This window comes from Notothenia rossii (assembly GCF_949606895.1).
Source record: "Notothenia rossii genome assembly, chromosome: 1".
NCBI classification, from domain to species: domain Eukaryota; kingdom Metazoa; phylum Chordata; class Actinopteri; order Perciformes; family Nototheniidae; genus Notothenia; species Notothenia rossii.
This window is the reverse complement of record NC_136912.1, coordinates 89,983,730-90,002,954: the sequence shown is the minus strand read 5'-3', so window position 1 is coordinate 90,002,954 and position 19,225 is coordinate 89,983,730. Positions and strand designations below refer to the sequence as shown.

The 19,225-nt window shown below is 43.2% G+C and overlaps 2 protein-coding genes across 7 annotated transcripts in view; one reads left to right on the top strand and one right to left on the bottom strand.

Annotated features, from left to right (window-relative positions):
* trabd2b (TraB domain containing 2B) overlaps nt 1-19,225 on the bottom strand; it is an 82,651-nt gene that overhangs the window by 1,729 nt on the left and 61,697 nt on the right. The window contains exons 5-6 of the mRNA XM_079682662.1: nt 5,453-5,549; nt 376-642 (exon numbers count right to left, since the gene is read on the bottom strand). Of these exons, the coding sequence (XP_079538788.1) occupies nt 376-642; nt 5,453-5,549 (364 nt within the window). The remainder of the gene's footprint in view (nt 1-375; nt 643-5,452; nt 5,550-19,225) is intronic.
* The window catches only part of LOC307040114 (uncharacterized protein), a 153,908-nt gene that overhangs the window by 80,056 nt on the left and 54,627 nt on the right, over nt 1-19,225 (top strand). The gene's annotated exons all lie outside the window — the stretch shown is intronic.

The following is a 19,225-nucleotide window of genomic DNA, read 5'->3' as shown; positions in this document are numbered from 1 at the left end:
GGACACAACGGCCTGACGCAGTGGCGGCTGAGGCGGGATTCGAACTGGAGTTCATCAACGCCCCTTGATCTGATGACCAACGCTCTAACCACTGCACCAAAACCGCCACAATATTCATATATATATTCATATACACTTTTTATTTATTACTTCATGTTTTTTGTTTTTATTGTGTCATTTTGAGCAATCACATACATTTCCTTTCATTATCATGTGACACAAAAGGTGTTATTGTCAAATGAACAATATCTACAGGGCGGCTGTTGGCAATGACACCTAGTCTAAAGCTTCTCCAACACGGCAACCTTTATCATACTTAAGACAGAAAAGAAAAAAGACAGAAAATAGCACGATAGATGATCGTTGATATCTCACCTGTCCCCGATGCGCACCCACAGGTCACTGAAGAGGCGGGGCCTCCCGTGGCCTCTGTGAGTTTTGCGAGGCCGTTTGTGTCGTCCGAACTCCTCCAGCTGGCTCAGGCTGTCGGGAAGCAGGATGTGAGGCAGCTCCTCCCCCCCGAGGCCCGGCATGTCCTCCGGCTCCTCCAGCTCCAGCTCCGTGTCGGGGGAACCGGTCATCCAGCTGTCGGTAGACGTGGTGCTGGGGTCCGTGCCTTCAGAGTCTTCAGCTGGTTTACTCCTGGAGGAGGAAAGATTCAAAGGCTTTACTGTCATGTTCACATTGGCTAGAGCAGGGGTGTCCAAACTTTTTTCACAGAGGGCCACATACAGAAAAATATACGAAGGGCTGGGCCACTCACTAGAGGTATATTGCCTCATAGGTTCAGTTATAAGTTAGCAAAATCAATCAAATGTAAGTAAATAATGCTTGATACCTGATAATGCCTTTAAGGTCCCATGACATGGACTTTTCTACTGATCATAATTCCATTGTTTAGATCTACTAGAATAGATTTACAATGTTCCAAACTCACATTGGTTTCTCATACAGCATCTCTGTATAGTATGTGTATTATTCACTCTCTGTCCTAAACGGCTTGTTGGAGCCCCTCCCCCCCCCTCCCTGTGAGCCCACTGTGCTCTGATTGGTCAGCTCGCCCACTCTGTTCTGATGAGTCCACCACCGTTACAGCGGAACATCAGTGATTATGTTTTACAATGGCGTTTGTTAGCAACCAGGAAATGACACCAGTAATGACAAACAGATGAGAATGCTGCGTGGGGTCTGGGTGCCGTGTTGGCGGGACGTTGCGGGGCTCGCTGCTCCGCCCTTTGAGGCTCGAGAAGCGGACAGTGTGAGCTGGGTTACTGGTGTCGTTTCCTGGTTGCTGCTTCCTGTCTGCGAGACACCACGGAACTCTGCCTGAGCACACTGTATGTGTGTGCGGAAATCCGCGGAGCCGTGAGTGTGCGTGAGGAGCTGTCACGTCACTATACTCGTTACGTCACTATACTCGTTACGTCACTGTACTTAGGAAGAAAAAAATGGAAAAAGAAAAATCTCCAACGAGGCTTTCTGGGGCAGCATAGACAGGTCTTTTCTGTGTTAGAGTTTTACTCACTACAGGGTGTACTTTGAGGGTTTGTAACTTTACAGACCGTTTGCATGCAATAAAAGCTTCATAACACACAAGGGGACGGGTAATAACCAGAAAAGCATGACATGGGAACTTTAAGAAAAAAACAGCATACATCCCAGCTCTCTAGGGGTCTACTTTATTTTGTTGGCAGCTCCTCCCTCAAAACAGAAGCCTCAGATTGCTTATATATAATAAGGGGAAATATGTTGTATGTAAGTTATTAGTCCTTTTTTTAACTAAGATTTGTTAGAAAATTTTCTCAGCTTTAATTGACAGAATTTATTTGAAAAGTGGGATATTAATACATGATTACTACCGTGTAATACATTTTTACCTATATATTCAAGAAGTACAATATAAGACGGGTCGCATTTGGCCCCCGGGCTGTAGTTTGGACACCCTTGGGCCAGAGTGTAGTTTTGACAATGATAATCGTAAGTCCTAGGCTCCTTGAACAACACAACATCCAATATAGAGTGTATGGTGGTGCAGGGATGAGGCCTTTCTGTAGGCTGAGCCAGAAGTTAACATCACACATGGTTCCCTCGACAAAAAGCCAATGGGATTTGTTTCCATTGCATTATCGATTAACGCAGAAAATAAGCTCTGTAGCAAACACATGTTTAGGATGCTTGCAAGTTTTATTCAACAGTATAATCTCCTTATATTTACCTGAAACCAGAAGTAAGAAGCTGGTGTTAGGTTTTAACCTGTTAAGCCCTGAGCCTGTTTTCCAGGCCTCAGGCTCGGAAATGACATGCCCAGAACAAATGACTATATCTTCCCTTCTAAAAGGGCTAAATTAATAATCTGTTTTCTCAAAGTAATGAGAAACCTGTGAGTTGGATGTAGAAAAGTCAGAATCAATATAGATTTTTTTTATTTTAAAGTAAATTCAGATTGAACATAGTAAGAAAATGTAAATTATTGTGTCCGTCCAAAAAAAAAAAAGGCTTATAGGGAAAACCACCCTTGAATGATGGGATGGTAGAGTAAAAGCTTTAGGAATCCAAACTATAACATATAATAAGTACCCTGTATCAAGATTGATGCAAAACAAATTACATTTGAACTTGTTAGAGAGGTTTAGCAAAAAAAACAAAAAACACTTCTGGGGTCATTTGGGTGGATTTTCCATCGTAACTACCTGCATGCCGTCACTAACACTAACGTAAAGGTGGATGCGTTCTAATTACGTTAATTGGTCATTTCTGCACCATTCAATACTTTACACAAAATAGTGCCAGAGACATAATGATGCAAGTAAATTGAGAGTAAAACAGTAGAATCAATTAAATACTGTAATAATATACAAATAAGTGGATATGTTAAATAAATAGATGAACAACGTCTTACATATATGTGAGCGGTCAAACTTCAAAGAATGAAAGAGTTTTATGAATTCTTATGTCGCATGTATTGATTCACTTTATACTCAGAAAAGCCCAAATGAAAACGAGGTATATCAAATGTATCACTGAAACCTTTGACTTACAGAGGATAAATCACATTTTGTGAGTCTGTAATTGAAACTGTTTCACTTTTTAAATGTTATTGTTTGTGGTTTCTGGCCAGTATTGCTTTTCCCTTAACATGTCTTGACTTCAATCAAGGACACAAGTACCCCATAGGACGCCTTGCCCTATAAACCCTCCCCCTGAGTGGCAGAAATCCCCTGCAGCCAACATTAGAGGAAGTTGTAACTCCTTTGACCGTTGCTTTAAAACTGACATCTGCCCGGAGCAGACCACCCAGAATCCCCGGCCTCTCCTCAAAAACTTTTGCCACGCTCCTCTGTCCTCCAGTTACTCATACTTTCTCCTATCCTGTTCTTTTCCTGTCAATGTGGCTCGCATATGACTTTGTGATTCAAGGTAGGTCAACAAAAAGAGCCTGAACTCATCATAAAAACGTACTCGTGCACCCGGAAATGTTGAGTACCCCAAAGTTTTATGTTAGAAATGTATAGAATAGATCCCAAGCTCATAGAAACTGCCGGATGCTAACTTGCTTATGTTTTTCAATTTGCACAATTAGCATAAGTTGTATTTTTAGTTACAAATTGGCATGGCCGATTTCGACAATCTTGGAGTGGATTTGGAGGTAATTGAGGACGTTGAATCGATTTCTGACATTTTTCAGTTTGGACCAGAAAGTGGCCATACAGTATGTGTACTCCTGGTGGGCTCATTATGTTGCATTTTTGGTCAATCTTAAAGTTTAAGGCGACTCAAAACTGCAATTTCTTATCCTAAAAATGTCAGAAATGGATTACACATCCTCAATATACCTCAAAAACCACACCAAGACTTTTTTACGTACTATACATTTTAACAAAAAACTTTGGAGTCATCCACATTTCCAGGTTCACACTGCTGGCACGTCGACTATAAGGGAAACAAATAGTCTAAAACAAGTAGTCAATGATCCTCTTATTCTCGTGTCCAACTTTGATACTACTTAATATGATGGATTGCAGGATGGATCTAACTCAAGATCTCCTCGGCTCTCTCATAATTTCTCACTTTGTCCCTTCTGGGTCAACATAAATTCAAAGCCTGCACTTCTACTTCCACAGACATGAACCCCCCCTCGGTCGGGGTGATGATAGCTGCAGGCCTGCGGTCAAGCTTCTGTGGAGCCAAACCCACCTCCACTCTTCTCCGCCTGTCAGTCGTACGACCGCTCTTTCAAACCTCCCTGCCTATCGGTCCGACACACTCAAAGTCTGAGTCTTCCCCAAACACCTCTCGCCCTGTGGTGTTGCTCCTGGTCTGTCATGTCACCCTTGTATCAGGAAGCTAAAAGTGTCCGTGCACAGTGTGGTTGTGTGTGAGTGTTTTGCGACCACAGTAAGTCAGTCCACTTGTCAGCTTTCAAACCGCCGGCTAAAACGGAGCGGTGGGAGATAGAGGAGTTGCGCTTACAGCTGCGCAGGGTGAAATCACAGCTGGCTGGATGTGTGGGGATGTATTTACTGTTTTTAAGAGGGCGCCCCTTGTTGTTTCCAATTTCACCCTGATTCAAGTGGCTTTTGCTGCTATTTTATGGGCCCATGGATAAACCTCGTAAGAGTGGAGCTGCTCTTTGCCAAGGAATGGGAACACACACACACACACACACACACACACACACACACACACACACACACACACACACACACAGAGTGAGATATTAAGAGCGTTTGTGGAAGGGTTTTTGTGCAAAAATGTTACGTGACTCCCGTGCTAGTTTGAGTGTGTGTTAAACCCTCCTTGGCACCATGCATTCCTCCAAACTCACCCTCCAAACACACACTTACATGCTTAAGTGTGTGTTTGTGTTGACCCTGGTACCAGTGGCTGCTGAGAACAGACAGAACCACCCCTGGCAGCTCGCCCTCTGGCAGGCGGGAGACAGGGGAGGGAGTTGAGGAAGTATCAAAGGATTCCTGCGTCGCTTAGCTTTATATGTTACAGAGCACTGGTCTGCGCTTCACTTCAATAAATCTACCGAGGTTAAATAGCTCGATTCCACAGAGAACTAGACGGATGTGGACTGGCTGAGTTGATGGATGTCCACATATATCTGCACGCCCCTGCCAACAACTAAGAGTGCACAAATGCTCTGATTCACAATCCATATTGCATTATTGGTGTGATGGTAGTGCAAAATCCTTCCTGCTTTTGTCTCTATCTTTTCACAATCAAAGTGAAACGTGACTGATTGCAACATTTAAAACCTTATCAGATTCAGTATTGTCAAACAATCCCTGTTGGTTTTGCATCAGGTGTGTTTAATTAGTAAGCCAAGCATTTATCATTTTTTTCCTGACTTTATAAAGCAGACTTTCTTTCTTTCTTTGTAACCACAGCTATTTAATCAAATGACATGCTCTGTCATTAGTTTAGCTCTTCCCTGCTGACTCACCCTGTGTCTGGCTCTAGGTGATCAGGATGCACGTGGACGATCTCGTAGCCCTCCTGCCGCAGGAGCTCCAGCACGCTGTGGTTCCCCAGGAAGTGACCTAGTAGTCAAAAAGACAAAAAAATTCAGATATAAGTGAAGTAAGGCAATTGAAGCCTGTTTGTTTGCTGAGCATGCATGTTGTCTGTAAGAATACATATAACCTGGAAAAAAAGTTTTGATGCTCACAACAGCTTAAAATTGCGTGCATAATCAACATCTAATATTGAGTAAACCTCCCCCACCAAAACAACAAATCTAAGGGCTAGGCAATTCATCTATACTGTATTGATATCATGATGTAACACTAGATATTGCTTTAGTACAGGAACATCATGATCTTAGTCATTATATATACATTATTGGTGGTTATTTATCAAAATGCTAATGTATGAAATTGCTTAAAGCCTCAACGGCATATATCGTCATGATATACATTTTGAGGTATTTGTTCAAATATATTGTGATATATGATTTTCTTCATACCTCTCAGCCCTAATTTATTCGTCCGATATTTACATATTATACCAGTTATCCTGCTCTATGATTGTGAACTATCTGTGAGATGAAAGCTTGTAGCTCTCTAATGACCCCGCACTGTCAGCACTCAACCTCTGTCCTCCACCTTGTATATGAGTCATCAGACCAACATCAAACATGCGAGCCCGGCCCCACGCTGATAAAAGTTTCTTTTTTTTTATTTCTCCCAGCCGATAATCCTGCATGTCACTCAACTCAGCAATAAGTTGTAACGTAGCCTGACATCACCTCCACCACACACACACACACACACACACACACACACACACACACACACACACACACACACACACACACACACACACACACACACACACACACACACACACACACACACACACACACACACACACACACCTTTACAGAAGAATTCATATTTGTGCACATTCAAAACTTCCAGGAATTCACACACACACCTCGTTTCTCTGCCGCAGTTTATTAACAACACGTTGACAATATCGGAGCCTCTTACTCTCTTTGTGTCAGGGCCTTCTGCTCCCACTCAGCTCCTCACCCCCCGCCAATTGTATCATTATAATGTTCCTGATCATTCCTGAGAGTCAGAGAAAGAGGCACGCGGTGTTACACTTTCTTGGCAGCCGAGTTCAAAGGCAGCACTGGGAGAGGCTGCGGAGAGAGAGGAGGCTTCTAACAACAGAGTGTCGGCGAGATCACATGGGATTACACCGAGGGGGGGGGGGGGGGGGGGGTGAGCTTTTGTCTGGGTGAAGGTGTGTGTGTGTGTGTGTGTGTGTGTGTGTGTGTGTGTGTGTGTGTGTGTGTGTGTGTGTGTGTGTGTGTGTGTGTGTGTGTGTGTGTGTGTGTGTGTGTGTGTGTGTGTGTGTGTGTGTGTGTGTGTGTGTGTGTGTGTGTGTGTGTGTGTGTGTGTGTGTGTGTGTGTGTGTGTGTGTGTGTGTGTGTGTGTTCTTGCTTTGTCATACCTATGCAGACTTTATAACAAGTGCAGAAGTGAGGACTGGGTGCTTGAACTGAAATATAGGGTTAGGGGAAAAACTATTCAGCTGAGAATCAAGATTCTAAATGATAATGATGTTTTTGTATTATTTTTTTCTAATACCAAATAGATTTAGGTACCGCTGTACAGTGATCCCACACACACACCACACACCGTTATTTCAAGAATTGGGGTTTAATTGTTTCGAAAAATCATGCAAATTGAAGCGTTTCTTTATTTTTGAAATTGCCAAACATTTGAAAATATGTAAATGCAGATTCACGATTTACTTATTGCTTACCGCGTTTCTACGTTTACCTCCGCTACTAGCTTGCACTGTTTCATTCTGCTGTTATCTGATTGGTTGCTCATTGAGGTCAGCGGTAAATGAGTTGAAATATGTAGTGCTTTTCGAGCAGTGCAAAGGCCGAGTGAGGCTTCTGCCTAGTCAGCGTTACCAGTCTCCATAGAAACAAAACAGCAACGTCAGCGCAGAGCCATTTTACCATATCATTTGAACGCACCCCCTTTAGCAACTCTGCTAACAAATAGCATATTTGGCAAAGTAATGGTAGCTTGTTTTTGATGCCATGCTTATGGAAGAACTGCAAACAATGTCCTCCACGGATGGTTTATGTTAAAATATAATAGTATAAACAGTAAGAAGCCTTTATAACTGAAGCACAGTCATATAATCCAAATCCCTTCCTAAATGTACAAACTCAAAAAGTACCACTTAATACCTTTTAATACTACCAATTCCTCTCTTACATTCTTCTCTGTTTTCTTTCCTCCCTTTCTCCTAATGTGGGGGCCAGACTCAGCTCTTTCAGTGACCGCATGCTGACAGATTCAACCTCCTCATATCTGTGTCAAGCAGCTATTTCATTAACTCCTGCAGCCGGGGGCAGAGCGAGCCCCTCCTGAGTGTTCGGCCGGTGCGAGTTCAGGCTGCATGTTTCATGTGCTGACTCCACTTCCTCCACTCGGCTGTTTTGCATAACACACTCAGACAGAGCAGTGTGTGTTTGTTTGCATGATGGAATTGTAGTTTTCCTTCAGTGCCTGCAGACGACCACATGTTTTTCATTTCTCGGACGCACCTGTTGTAAATCTGACGTTCTTAAAGCATTTAATCTGCTCAGGATCCCTTTTTAGTATTTGTTGTTCTCAGGATGCTGTAAACATGCACCTAGTCCTTAAACAACTTACTAGACACACACACACCCACACACACACACACACACACACACACACACTCACACACACACACACACACACACACACACACACACACACACACACACACACACACACACACACACACACATACACATACACATACACATACACATACACACACACACACACACACACACACACACACACACACAGGCCAGCTAATCAAACACTTATGTCTGCAACGGAGGGCTAAACACAGACAAGAATAAACTACAAACATACACTTATGCACACATGCCCCCCCCCCCCCTCTCACACACACACATTTCAGGGTGAAACCACAAACTTTGGTAACTTGATGTTTGAAATTAAATTGAAGGATTGGACGGTTCCTCTTGATTTGGGACAATTTGTCCAACAAACAAATGTTTTTTTTCCTCCAAATTATGCCTTATGGAAAAAGCTTATTCAGCAGCTTTTCATCTGACAACATGTGTTTTTGTTTGTTTGTGTGCTTTCGTGGTTCATCCCTGTGTGTGGCTGAGTGACTGGTACAGATAATAGCTTTTTCCGTACACTTGACTGTGAGTGGGGTGGAGTGTGTGTGGGAGGCTGGGCTGGTGTGTTTGTTTTCGGTGTATCCAGACGGTAAACAGTGTGGTGCTTCTGAAGCAGAGGGCAGGCCCAACAATCAGCTGCTCTATCCACGACGTAATGAGCGCTCCGCTGACTGCTAATCGCTCCCCTGCTGACTGCACTGCTAGTACACTACAAAACATGCTGCTGCTGAGTGTGGGAGGTATATAGTACAGAGCAAAGTATCCTCGTACAATGCTTCTTACGACATCTTCCAAAAGCTTTTTCTATCCGTAGTCTCCTGTAAATATCCAGCAACATGTGTCCATGGCTGGTTGCATGCATTGTGATAATTAAAAAACGTCTTCACACTTGGTTAGGATAAGGCAAGGAAACGAGTTGGTTTGGATAAAAATAACTGCGGATGTGGCAAAGTGAATTCATTATTAAACTAAGTCAACATCTGTGTTAAAATGTGTTGTCACTTAAGTACAGAAAGTATTTGACAAAACTTGCTGGTTCACAAATATGTGGAATACAAAATAATTGATTATGTGTGACATACACTAATTTGAGTGCATTACTTTTCATAGCTAACGCAAACAGTCGATGACAGCAGCGTGTAATTACTGTATGTTGGAGCCAATTGGCTTTGGGTTGTGCACGGGGTTTGTTTATGTGTGTGTGAACGCGTCATCATCTAATCTGCGCACCTGGGAGCACGGGAGGTAATTAACCTATATATGTGGGCACAGGTGATCAGCTGGGATGAGAGGTTAGGAAGCCACACGTTTTTCAACCGTGATTGTTTGTGTCTGAGCGTGTGCGTGATCGTTATGTTTTAACCAAGATTTTAGATAGGCCTAGGTGAGTCGTAAAAGAACATTTTAACCTTAGAGAAAGAAATAAAGCAATACAAATGACGTCATGGTGGACCTCATCCTTCACCACAACACGCGTTGGGAACTCTGACTGCTAACCTCCATGAGTGGCCTTTTTTGATGAGCGATCACTGTGAGTGTATATATGACATTTTTCACAAATAAGTTGATTTGATATTTTGTGGTGTAAACATCAAGTGTTTTCTACAGGAATGTATTAACAAAAAATTATATTGAAAGAAAGACAAAAACAAAAGGGTAGACAAGACCATCGACATACTGTTGGTTTTCAATAACAGACTTAAACACAATTGAAAACATGACTTTGGAAGTCCTCATCCAATTAAAGTTAACACAGAGAAGACCCTATATTATTTCAAGGATGTAATACCTATTGCTTCCTTATGCGGCATCGCCATTAGCACATAGTTGTGATGTTCTGCAGCTGTGAGCAGTTCCTCTATTTCCAGGATGAATGTTTTTATGGTAATGTTCAGGCACTCACTCAGAGCTCTTGGTTAGGGAAACATCGTGGTCTTGGTTAAATAGTGGAAAAGTGAGACAGGAAGTGTTGACTTACTTCCTAACCTTAACCAAGGAGTCTCTTGCCTAACCCTAACCACACTGCTCCGATGTCAAAGTGTGCTCACTGACTGTAGTTCAGTGCATCAACGATGTACCAACAATTCAACGGTTTGAGTTTTTGGGTATATTACAACTTACTGTAAGTAGACTCAACAATGAAGATACAAACTCAAAATAGTAAGAATCCTGAAAGTACATTACAGGTTTTTCAGGTATAATAGCTTAACATTCATTCGTAGTGTGGAAGTGGGACCCGGCTTTCTCTTGATCCTGGTGTAAAAACAGTCTGCAGAGTATCTGTGGCTGAGTTGAAGACAGAATCAGCGTCACTTGCGGTAATGTGGCTTAAAACCACTTTCAACCACTTTCACATATCATCCAACCCGCGGCTGTCATCTCTCTAATGAAGCAGATATGAATAAAATATTTTCTTAGCTAAGAGAGATTCCTTTTTTTAGGTAACTTTTTGCAGTGTGTGCTCTACAGTACCTTGCAGGGTGTTTCCCCTCCCACGGCTCCTGAGAGCAGAGTTAATGACCCGGTTACTCCTCTGTTTAATAACCTTTCCATCCTGATTTCCACTTACAGTAGCGACTCAATGCACTCCACTTCTCCTCTCGTCTGTCTGTGTTTACTGAAGCCACCTCTTGTCTCAGGACTATCTCTTTAGCTGTCTGGCTTTCCACACTTAATCATGTCTTTTTAAAGCGTCTGTGCTTCTCTTGTTGCGGCTCTGCCTTCTATCCTCTATTTGTTTTACTTTCTGTCCCTCAGTTTTTCCCCCTCATCTAATTTTCCATGCAAGTTTGTGTATGAATTTGTTGCATGGGGCGAAGTTGTTTCATATCTCTCTGGTTGGTCCAAGAACTGAGGCTCACAGGAAGAGAATTATGTTTTTTTTTTTCTCGCAAAAACAAATGTGGTCGCAATTACACTGGGTAAACAATGGGTCAGCTGATGCGTGCTTGTGTTTTGAAAACATCCCACATGTCTTGAGAGCAGACCACCTCATAGGACAATTGCAATCAGAGCACAAACGTTAAGAAAAAAGAGATACAACTTAAGGGAGGAGAGTAGAAACAGCATGGATATGTAGGCTTGAGGGAGTGAACAGAGGAGTGGAGGGAGGATTGATAGATAGAGAAACATTTTATCAGTGGGCGAGAAGGATTGCACTGACGCACGTCTTCCACCTGAGTCAGACTGCATGCTGGGAACTGTTACTTTACAGTCCAAGAAAACACAAACGGTAGCCTTCAGGTCATTCGAGCAAAATATGAAAGAGAGAACAGTGAAGAAGAATAGAGAGGGAAAATAAAATCTACTTCACGGTTTACGATGGGAGGGTTCCTCTTCACATTTGTTTGAAAATGTTTGGGCAGGCTGAGGTGATGTGGAACATTCCTCTCATCCCCATGTGTTTGTGTGTTTATGTGTCAAATGATTGAAAAATTAAAGGAAAAACTATCAGGGCGGATATGGCTCAGGGGGGAAATGGGCTTCTACCAATTGGAGGGTCATTGTTTTGATCTCAAGCAATCAAAATGTCATTGGGCAAGATATTTAAAATGGCTCCCATTGGCTTGGTCTATGGTATTGAAGTGTACTCAGATGGAGGAGCGATATGGAATGTAATATAACATATCAGGTGTTGGACCAGAGCAGATGTAATGCTCCTTTGCATGGCATGAACTTTATTGGAGTTATTTCATAAAATGTTGCCTCATTTAGTGGCAGTGATGGAGAACGCTGCCTACCACGTCACTTAGAAACCTTTCGTGATTGTTTAAGTGACTGTTTGCTTAACCTCAACCCCAAATAGGGATTGTCCAATCATCGCACAGCAAAGTATTTCATCATTGCAGGACTGATTTGCAATCCTCCAACTTTGAAACGGTATGCACGAGGCTCTAAAAATGTTTTTCAATAGTTTGTAGGGTGATATAATTTTCACTGGCTTTTTCCAAAAACTGTAAGGAATAGATAATAATTGACAATGGGTTTGTCCGCTAAATTGTAAGGCAAGGGGCCTTGTCATTAAATGAATACACTTTGTGAGTTGAATTCTCTTAAGATCATACCGGGTTGCCGGCTAGAAATAAGAATCCTACTTTTTGTACTTATGCACCAAATAAAAAACGAATTGAAAAAGGAAAATACCAAAAATGTAAATGCTGAATGGCTTTGTTATGATCGTAACTACATGTGTAATGACAGAACAAAAGCTTAACTTTCGTAGCATTAATAACTGAGTGAGACAGAGCTCATGGTTTAGATCCAGTGGATGCAAAGGAAACATCATTTTCATCAAATCAAATAAATGATTAGCTCCTCATGTCTTGTATCTGAGTGTCTTCATTTGTTATGATTCCATTACATTATACAGGTTCTCTCCTTTTAATTTGTTTCCTGTTCTTGTGTTGTCTACTTCTAACAGCGGGAGCACGTGTAGTTGTTTACCTGTGTGTTGAAAGTCTCTCTGATTTATCCCGGGTTGCACCGCCACTCTTTCCTTCAACAACACATGAGTAATGCAACAGAGATTTTAATAGGCCCAGCATCCCCACACCTCGCTGTGCGTTCACATTTTCTAGTTTTACAGTACTGGGATCCCTCTATAAATCACACAGCAGCCTTTGGATTAACAGCTGAGAAGCAACTACCCACGGCACTTCAGAAATACTTGAACCCATGCCTTGAAAACGGAGTCTTTTTAACTTGATGTGTAAATCTTAACAAGGCAGGACGGTGAATTCCACCTCTCCATAACTCAAACTCATTCCACATCTCCATAATGACTTCACTTCCTTTGCATGCAGTACGACATCTGTCCGTCTGCCTGCTCCACACTGAGCTGTCACGAGTGACGGCTTTTCATTGGGCGGTTCATGTCCAAGTTACGCTCGATGTTCTGGTCAAATACGGAGATCAAGAGAGTTAGAGGGGGGTCCGACTGCTGCCTGCGGTGAGCCTGACACCGGTCCATGTCAGAAAGGCTGGAGGGCGGGCTCAATGTTAGAAGCTTTAAAGTGATTCCCCACATTCAAATATTTAGACTGTGTGAGCTTGCTTCTGCAGAAAACCGTCATGGTGGGCAGAGACAAAGGGAAGAAAGTGGGTAAGGTCTGGAAAAAACAGAAGGATGCCGAGAGGGAAAGAGAAATTGGAGAAGAGAAAGGAGTTAAAAGCCCTATTGTGCTTTTCTCTTTAGTGTATTGGGTTATTTAGTTGTCTGAATGTGAATTGTCTGCAAAGGCTAAAATCCCCCCCCCCCCCCCCCTTTGTTTACTTCTGTAACATAGTGACTTAAATATGAGAGCTCCAACACATTGTACGTGATGAGGCTAAGGGGCGGGACATCTCTAAGCGGTTGACCAATCACAACAGAGCCGACCAGATAACCAATCAGTGCAGACTGGGCTCTGGCTTCAGCGCTTTTTGAATATTAAAGCATGGAGACATGTCACAGGAGAGGCACAAAATAAAAATATGGACCTGAGCATTATGGGTATAATAGGGCCCCTTTAAGCTGAGTGAAGCAAAATAAAAATGGTCTTCACTGTTTGTCAGCTGGGGTCTTTACCATCTCTCCCTGCTGTACTGGGACAATAAACGTATAAGATGCAGCTGGTCTATAGTTGAGAATCTCTCTCTCTCTCTCTCTCACACACACACACACACACGATGTAAGCATTGATATCCTCACAGAGCTCACGGCAGCCCTTATCTTTCTCATCTCATTCTTGCACCGTCGATTCATTTCCTCTCCTCCACCCTTCAGTTAACGTTGCAGTTAAGAAGGAGGCACATTCCGTTTTTATGTGAGCAAGTACAGATCTACTTTCGTTAAAAAGTACAAATTATTGCTGTTTTAAAATAGTGCAGGTGTGTGTGTGTGTGTGTGTGTGTGTGTGTGTGTGTGTGTGTGTGTGTGTGTGTGTGTGTGTGTGTGTGTGTGTGTGTGTGTGTGTGTGTGTGTGTGTGTGTGTGTGTGTGTGTGTGTGTGTGTGTGTGTGTGTGTGTGTGTGTGTGTGTGTGTGTGTGTGTGTGTGTGTGTGTGTGTGTGTGTTGCTGGCATACATTACACAGACGTGCTGCCCTGCAGGCATGAGCTCAGAGATAAAAGTAAGTGTGTAGGCATGTGACTGTATGTAGCTTGCTGACGTGAGTGTGTGTTTGTGAGTGTCTGTGCCGACAGCAACGTATGTTTCACATCAGTTGTTTCTCAGGACACAACGCCGGCTGGTTTTCATTGTTACCATTTAATCAGGCTCTGATTTACACCTGGAACAACAGGTGAATGCAATTAACTACCATGTAGGAAAACCAGCAGCACGACAGGTCCCAAGAAGTGGAGCTTTGTTTTGCTTTGTTCTTTGGTCCAAAGCTTTCGCTGTGTGCATGAAGGGCAATGTTAATGCTCAAAAGATCAAAGCGAGCAGGACTGAAGCATCCACGTGTTTATGAAATGTAGCATTAAGCTGGTTGGCTCTAAAAAGGCAATGGGATGTTCTCTCAGTTGCTAATGAAGTGTGTCATCTGTGAACAAGCTAATGAGCTGTGTTGATTTCATTAGAGGAATCCAAGCAGTGTAGCTCAGCGTTACCATAAGACGTTTTCACGCAAACTCGCAGTTACATTCCTGAACATTTACAAGACCACCTTACATGGTACTACAATAGAGCTAATTCTGCACAGTGTGTGCTTACATCTCAAGTCAGCCTTGCTCATACAGTATGGGGCAGAAACACATTGGGTTTATTTAAATATACTGTAAATATTTACATACAGTAGAAAGATGTGGGAAAGATCAGAAATCTCTACCGTTTTAAAAGAACTTCTGTTTATCTTAAAGAGAACATCTCATGTATCCATCAAACTCATACATAAATAGGGTAACATACTAAAAACACTTCTGCATAGCACTTTAATTACAATAATGTATACAAAAACAAATAATTGAAACAAATCTATTCAAGTCTTTTTTTTTTCTTTTGCTGTTTTTATAATTTAGTGTAAAACTATCATTATATCCACAACTCAAGTGTGTAATTGGATGCATATGTACTGCATAAGGCATTTCAGAGATAGCAGATTAGGTTTGGAGGAAATATAATGAGCCATACTTGTAGTCTTTGCTTTTTTCCCGTGATTACATTTCCAAATACATATGCACAATAAAACAAATAGTTTTGTCTTTCCAAGACAGTGGACATACCTTTTTTGTTGTTGTTGGTATACAAAGGATAACTTTTAACGTTTGTGCACAATTGTCATGTCCAAACTTCTAGGCCAGACTGCACTATCATTGAAATTAAAAGTAAGAGTATGTTAAGTTCATTCTGTTAGTAAGAAAGCACCAATAGTCTTCTCTCCAGAGCATTAGACATCACTTGACGCACATGCATGCCATCCCAATTACTTAATCAAATGTTCCTGCATGATGCAGAGGAGAAGACAGCGTGAAGAAGAGACAGAGCTAGACAGGAGTGAGGGGTGGCGTCAGTTTAATAAAGACGAGACAGCAGCAGCAGCTGGAAAGGAAAGACCATGAGATAGCAGCTACAGACAGACAGATAGAGAGAGACAGACGGAGACAAAGAGAGAGAGAGAGAGACAGACAGAGAGAGAGACAGACAGAGACAGACAGAAAGAGACAGACGGATAGAGACAGACAGACAGAGAGAGACAGACAGACAGACACAGAGAGCGAGAAAGAGAGACAGACATATAAGAGGTTTCTCAATACTCAAATTTCCCCTCCTCGACTCCTATCCTCGACTCCTCTCCTCGAGACTTGGTGCCGCCCACAGGAGATGCGAGCGGAGGACTGAGGAGGGGAACCGAGGAGAGAGGAGTGGAAGCAGCAGGCGGTTAGAGAAATGAGAACTCCTCTCCTCTGAGCGGTCATTTTAAAGAGACGTCCATTAATGATGACAGGAGGCACAGCAGCCCTCTGTCTGATGGACAGATGTGTTCATGACGACTTATATATATTTACTTTTAATTCCTTGACAGTGCGGTAGCTATAATGAGACAATAACAGGCTACAGATGTGGACATATACACACACACATATATTTATATAAATATATACAATTTCAGAATCAAACAAGTATGAGAGCAGAGCACTCTCATAATAACGTAACACAATCAGAGACTGGATATATCCCCCCCACCCCCCCCCCCCCCCCCCCCCCCCTCTCTCTCTGGTCGCTGAAATGGGGAATTGAAATTACGGGCCAAAAGTTGTACAAGTATTGAAAGTAAGCATAGGACACCAAACCAACTGAGACCCGTCTGTCCGCCACATCTACGCACTGTACAACACACACCTACACACTGTACCACACACACCTACACACTGTACCACACACACCTACACACTGTACCACACACACACACACACACTGTACCCACACACACACACACACACACACACACACACACACACACACACACACACACCTACACACTGTACCACACACACACACACACACACACACACACACACACACACACACACACACACACACACACACACACACCTACACACTGTACCACACACACACACACACACACACACACACACACACACACACACACACACACACACACACACACACACACACACACACACACACACACACACACACACACCTACACACTGTACCACACACACCTACAGCTCCTAAAGCATAATCAGGCTACAGCCGTTGTGTATTTTATTATGTGAAGCACTAAATGGTCTTAGAAAAATATTGAGTCTTTGTTTGTAGATATCTACTAAACTACAGCATACAAATACAGAGAGTAATGTAGGCCTGTTATACTGAGTGATATATATTATACACACTGCTCTGCTGTCTGCACAGACCTCACAGCTGTTCTCACTGTAAACATCGCGTTGCGATGAAAGCAGTTACTAAAATAATATCCAGGGATGCGTGCAGAGCCGTCATTGGCTGAGATAAGTCCGGCCGTGCGTCACACCTCCACCGTTCCCGGAAATGCATCCGTGGAGGAGCCGTGGAGGACCCATCAGTGTCTCCTCGGTTAGAGCTCCTCCAGAGAGCCTCCTCGATGCTCGATGCTTGGTCCTCGAAGTTCATTATTAGAGAAATGAGATGTCCTTCAAAAATGGCACGCTGAAATTCATTTCCGGGTCACTACCGGAGGACCGAGGAGTCGAGGAGGGGAAATTTGAGCATTGAGAAACCTCTATAGAGAGAGACAGACAGGCAGAGAGAGAGAGAGAGACAGACAGACAGAGAGCGAGAGACAGACAGAGATAGATAGACAGACAGACAGAGAGAGAGACAGACAGACATAGAGAGGGAGACAGACAGACAGATACAGACAGACAGAGAGACAGACAGACATCGAGAGGGAGACAGACAGACATAGAGACAGACAGACAGACAGATAGAGACAGACAGACAGACAGACAGAGACAGAGACAGACAGACAGACAGACAGACAGACAGAGAGAGGGAGACATACAGAGATAGAGACAGACAGATAGAGACAGACAGACAGACAGACAGAGAGAGAGAGACAGACAGACAGACAGACAGACAGACAGACAGACAGACAGACAGACAGACAGACAGACAGACAGACAGACAGACAGACAGACAGACAGAGAGAGACACAGACAGAGACAGACAGAGAGACAGACAGACAGACAGATAGAGACAGACAGACAGACAGACAGACAGAGACAGACAGACAGACAGACAGACAGATAGAGACAGACAGACAGACAGACAGAGAGAGAGAGACAGACAGACAGACAGACAGACAGACAGACAGAGAGAGACACAGACAGAGACAGACAGACAGAGAGACAGACAGACAGACAGACAGACAGACAGAGAGAGAGATAGAGACAGACAGACAGAGACAGAATTAAAGCTTGGAGAGCAGGCTGTAGGAAAAGGGCTGAGAGAAGCATATCTGCTGCTAGAGGAAGAGCCACGGAGACAAAGTGACGGCTCTCTCCCTCAGTCATCACTTCAACACCACAAACGACTGCAAAACACATGGGCCCGCTCTGCTCTGCACAATGGACTATTATGGTCTGTGTAGCAGATCATATGCACACAATCACCTTTCATCAACTGGATCTCATTTCAAAACAAACAATGCTACATGTGTACTTTTTGACAGTAACTACCCTTTTTGGCGATAAATATCTCGGCAGATCGTGTGTGTGTGTGTGTGTGTGTGTGTGTGTGTGTGTGTGTGTGTGTGTGTGTGTGTGTGTGTGTGTGTGTGTGTGTGTGTGTGTGTGTGTGTGTGTGTGTGTGTGTGTGTGTGTGTGTGTGTGTGTGTGTGTGTGTGTGTGTGTGTGTGTGTGTGTGTGTGTGTGTGTGTGTGTGTGTGAGGAGGGGTGTCTAGGCTTAGGCAGCGTCAGGAAATTCCATGGGATGTTTTCAATAAGGCCGAGCAGCGGCAGCCAGAGAGCTGGCAAATGAAAACCTGCTGAAGCTCACCACAGAGCTCCAACACACACGGTTACCCTCGCAGCTCTTCAGCAAAAATCATGACTGCGTGTTGGCCTATTTAAATGACAGTGTGTGTTTGTGTGTGATTGAGAGGGCGACTGAGAATACATGTTTTTTGCTGAGTGAGTGATGGAAAAAAATCCCATTGAGGCTTGTTTCTGTTTACAATAGCAACAGAACAAGTGTGCAATGTGCGTCCGACGTGTCTGAGAGCATTTCACTGCAATCATCTGCTGCTGCTGTCGTTCTGTCCAAAGGGAAACAGTGATGCGCTCACTTGGCCTCACACACACCGCTCACGTCATGCTGTGGTGGGCTCCTATGATTGGTTACATAACACTGATAGTGACCATATTGGTGTAGAGGAAAATGATGAGAGACAGACAGTCATCTCCCTCCGCCTTTTTCAAACTTTACACACTAGCTTCATATTCAACAGACAGCTTTTCGGCGGGTAATGTAACTCTTCTTATCTTACTCTCAGCAAGCAGGGGAATTCGCTTATTTA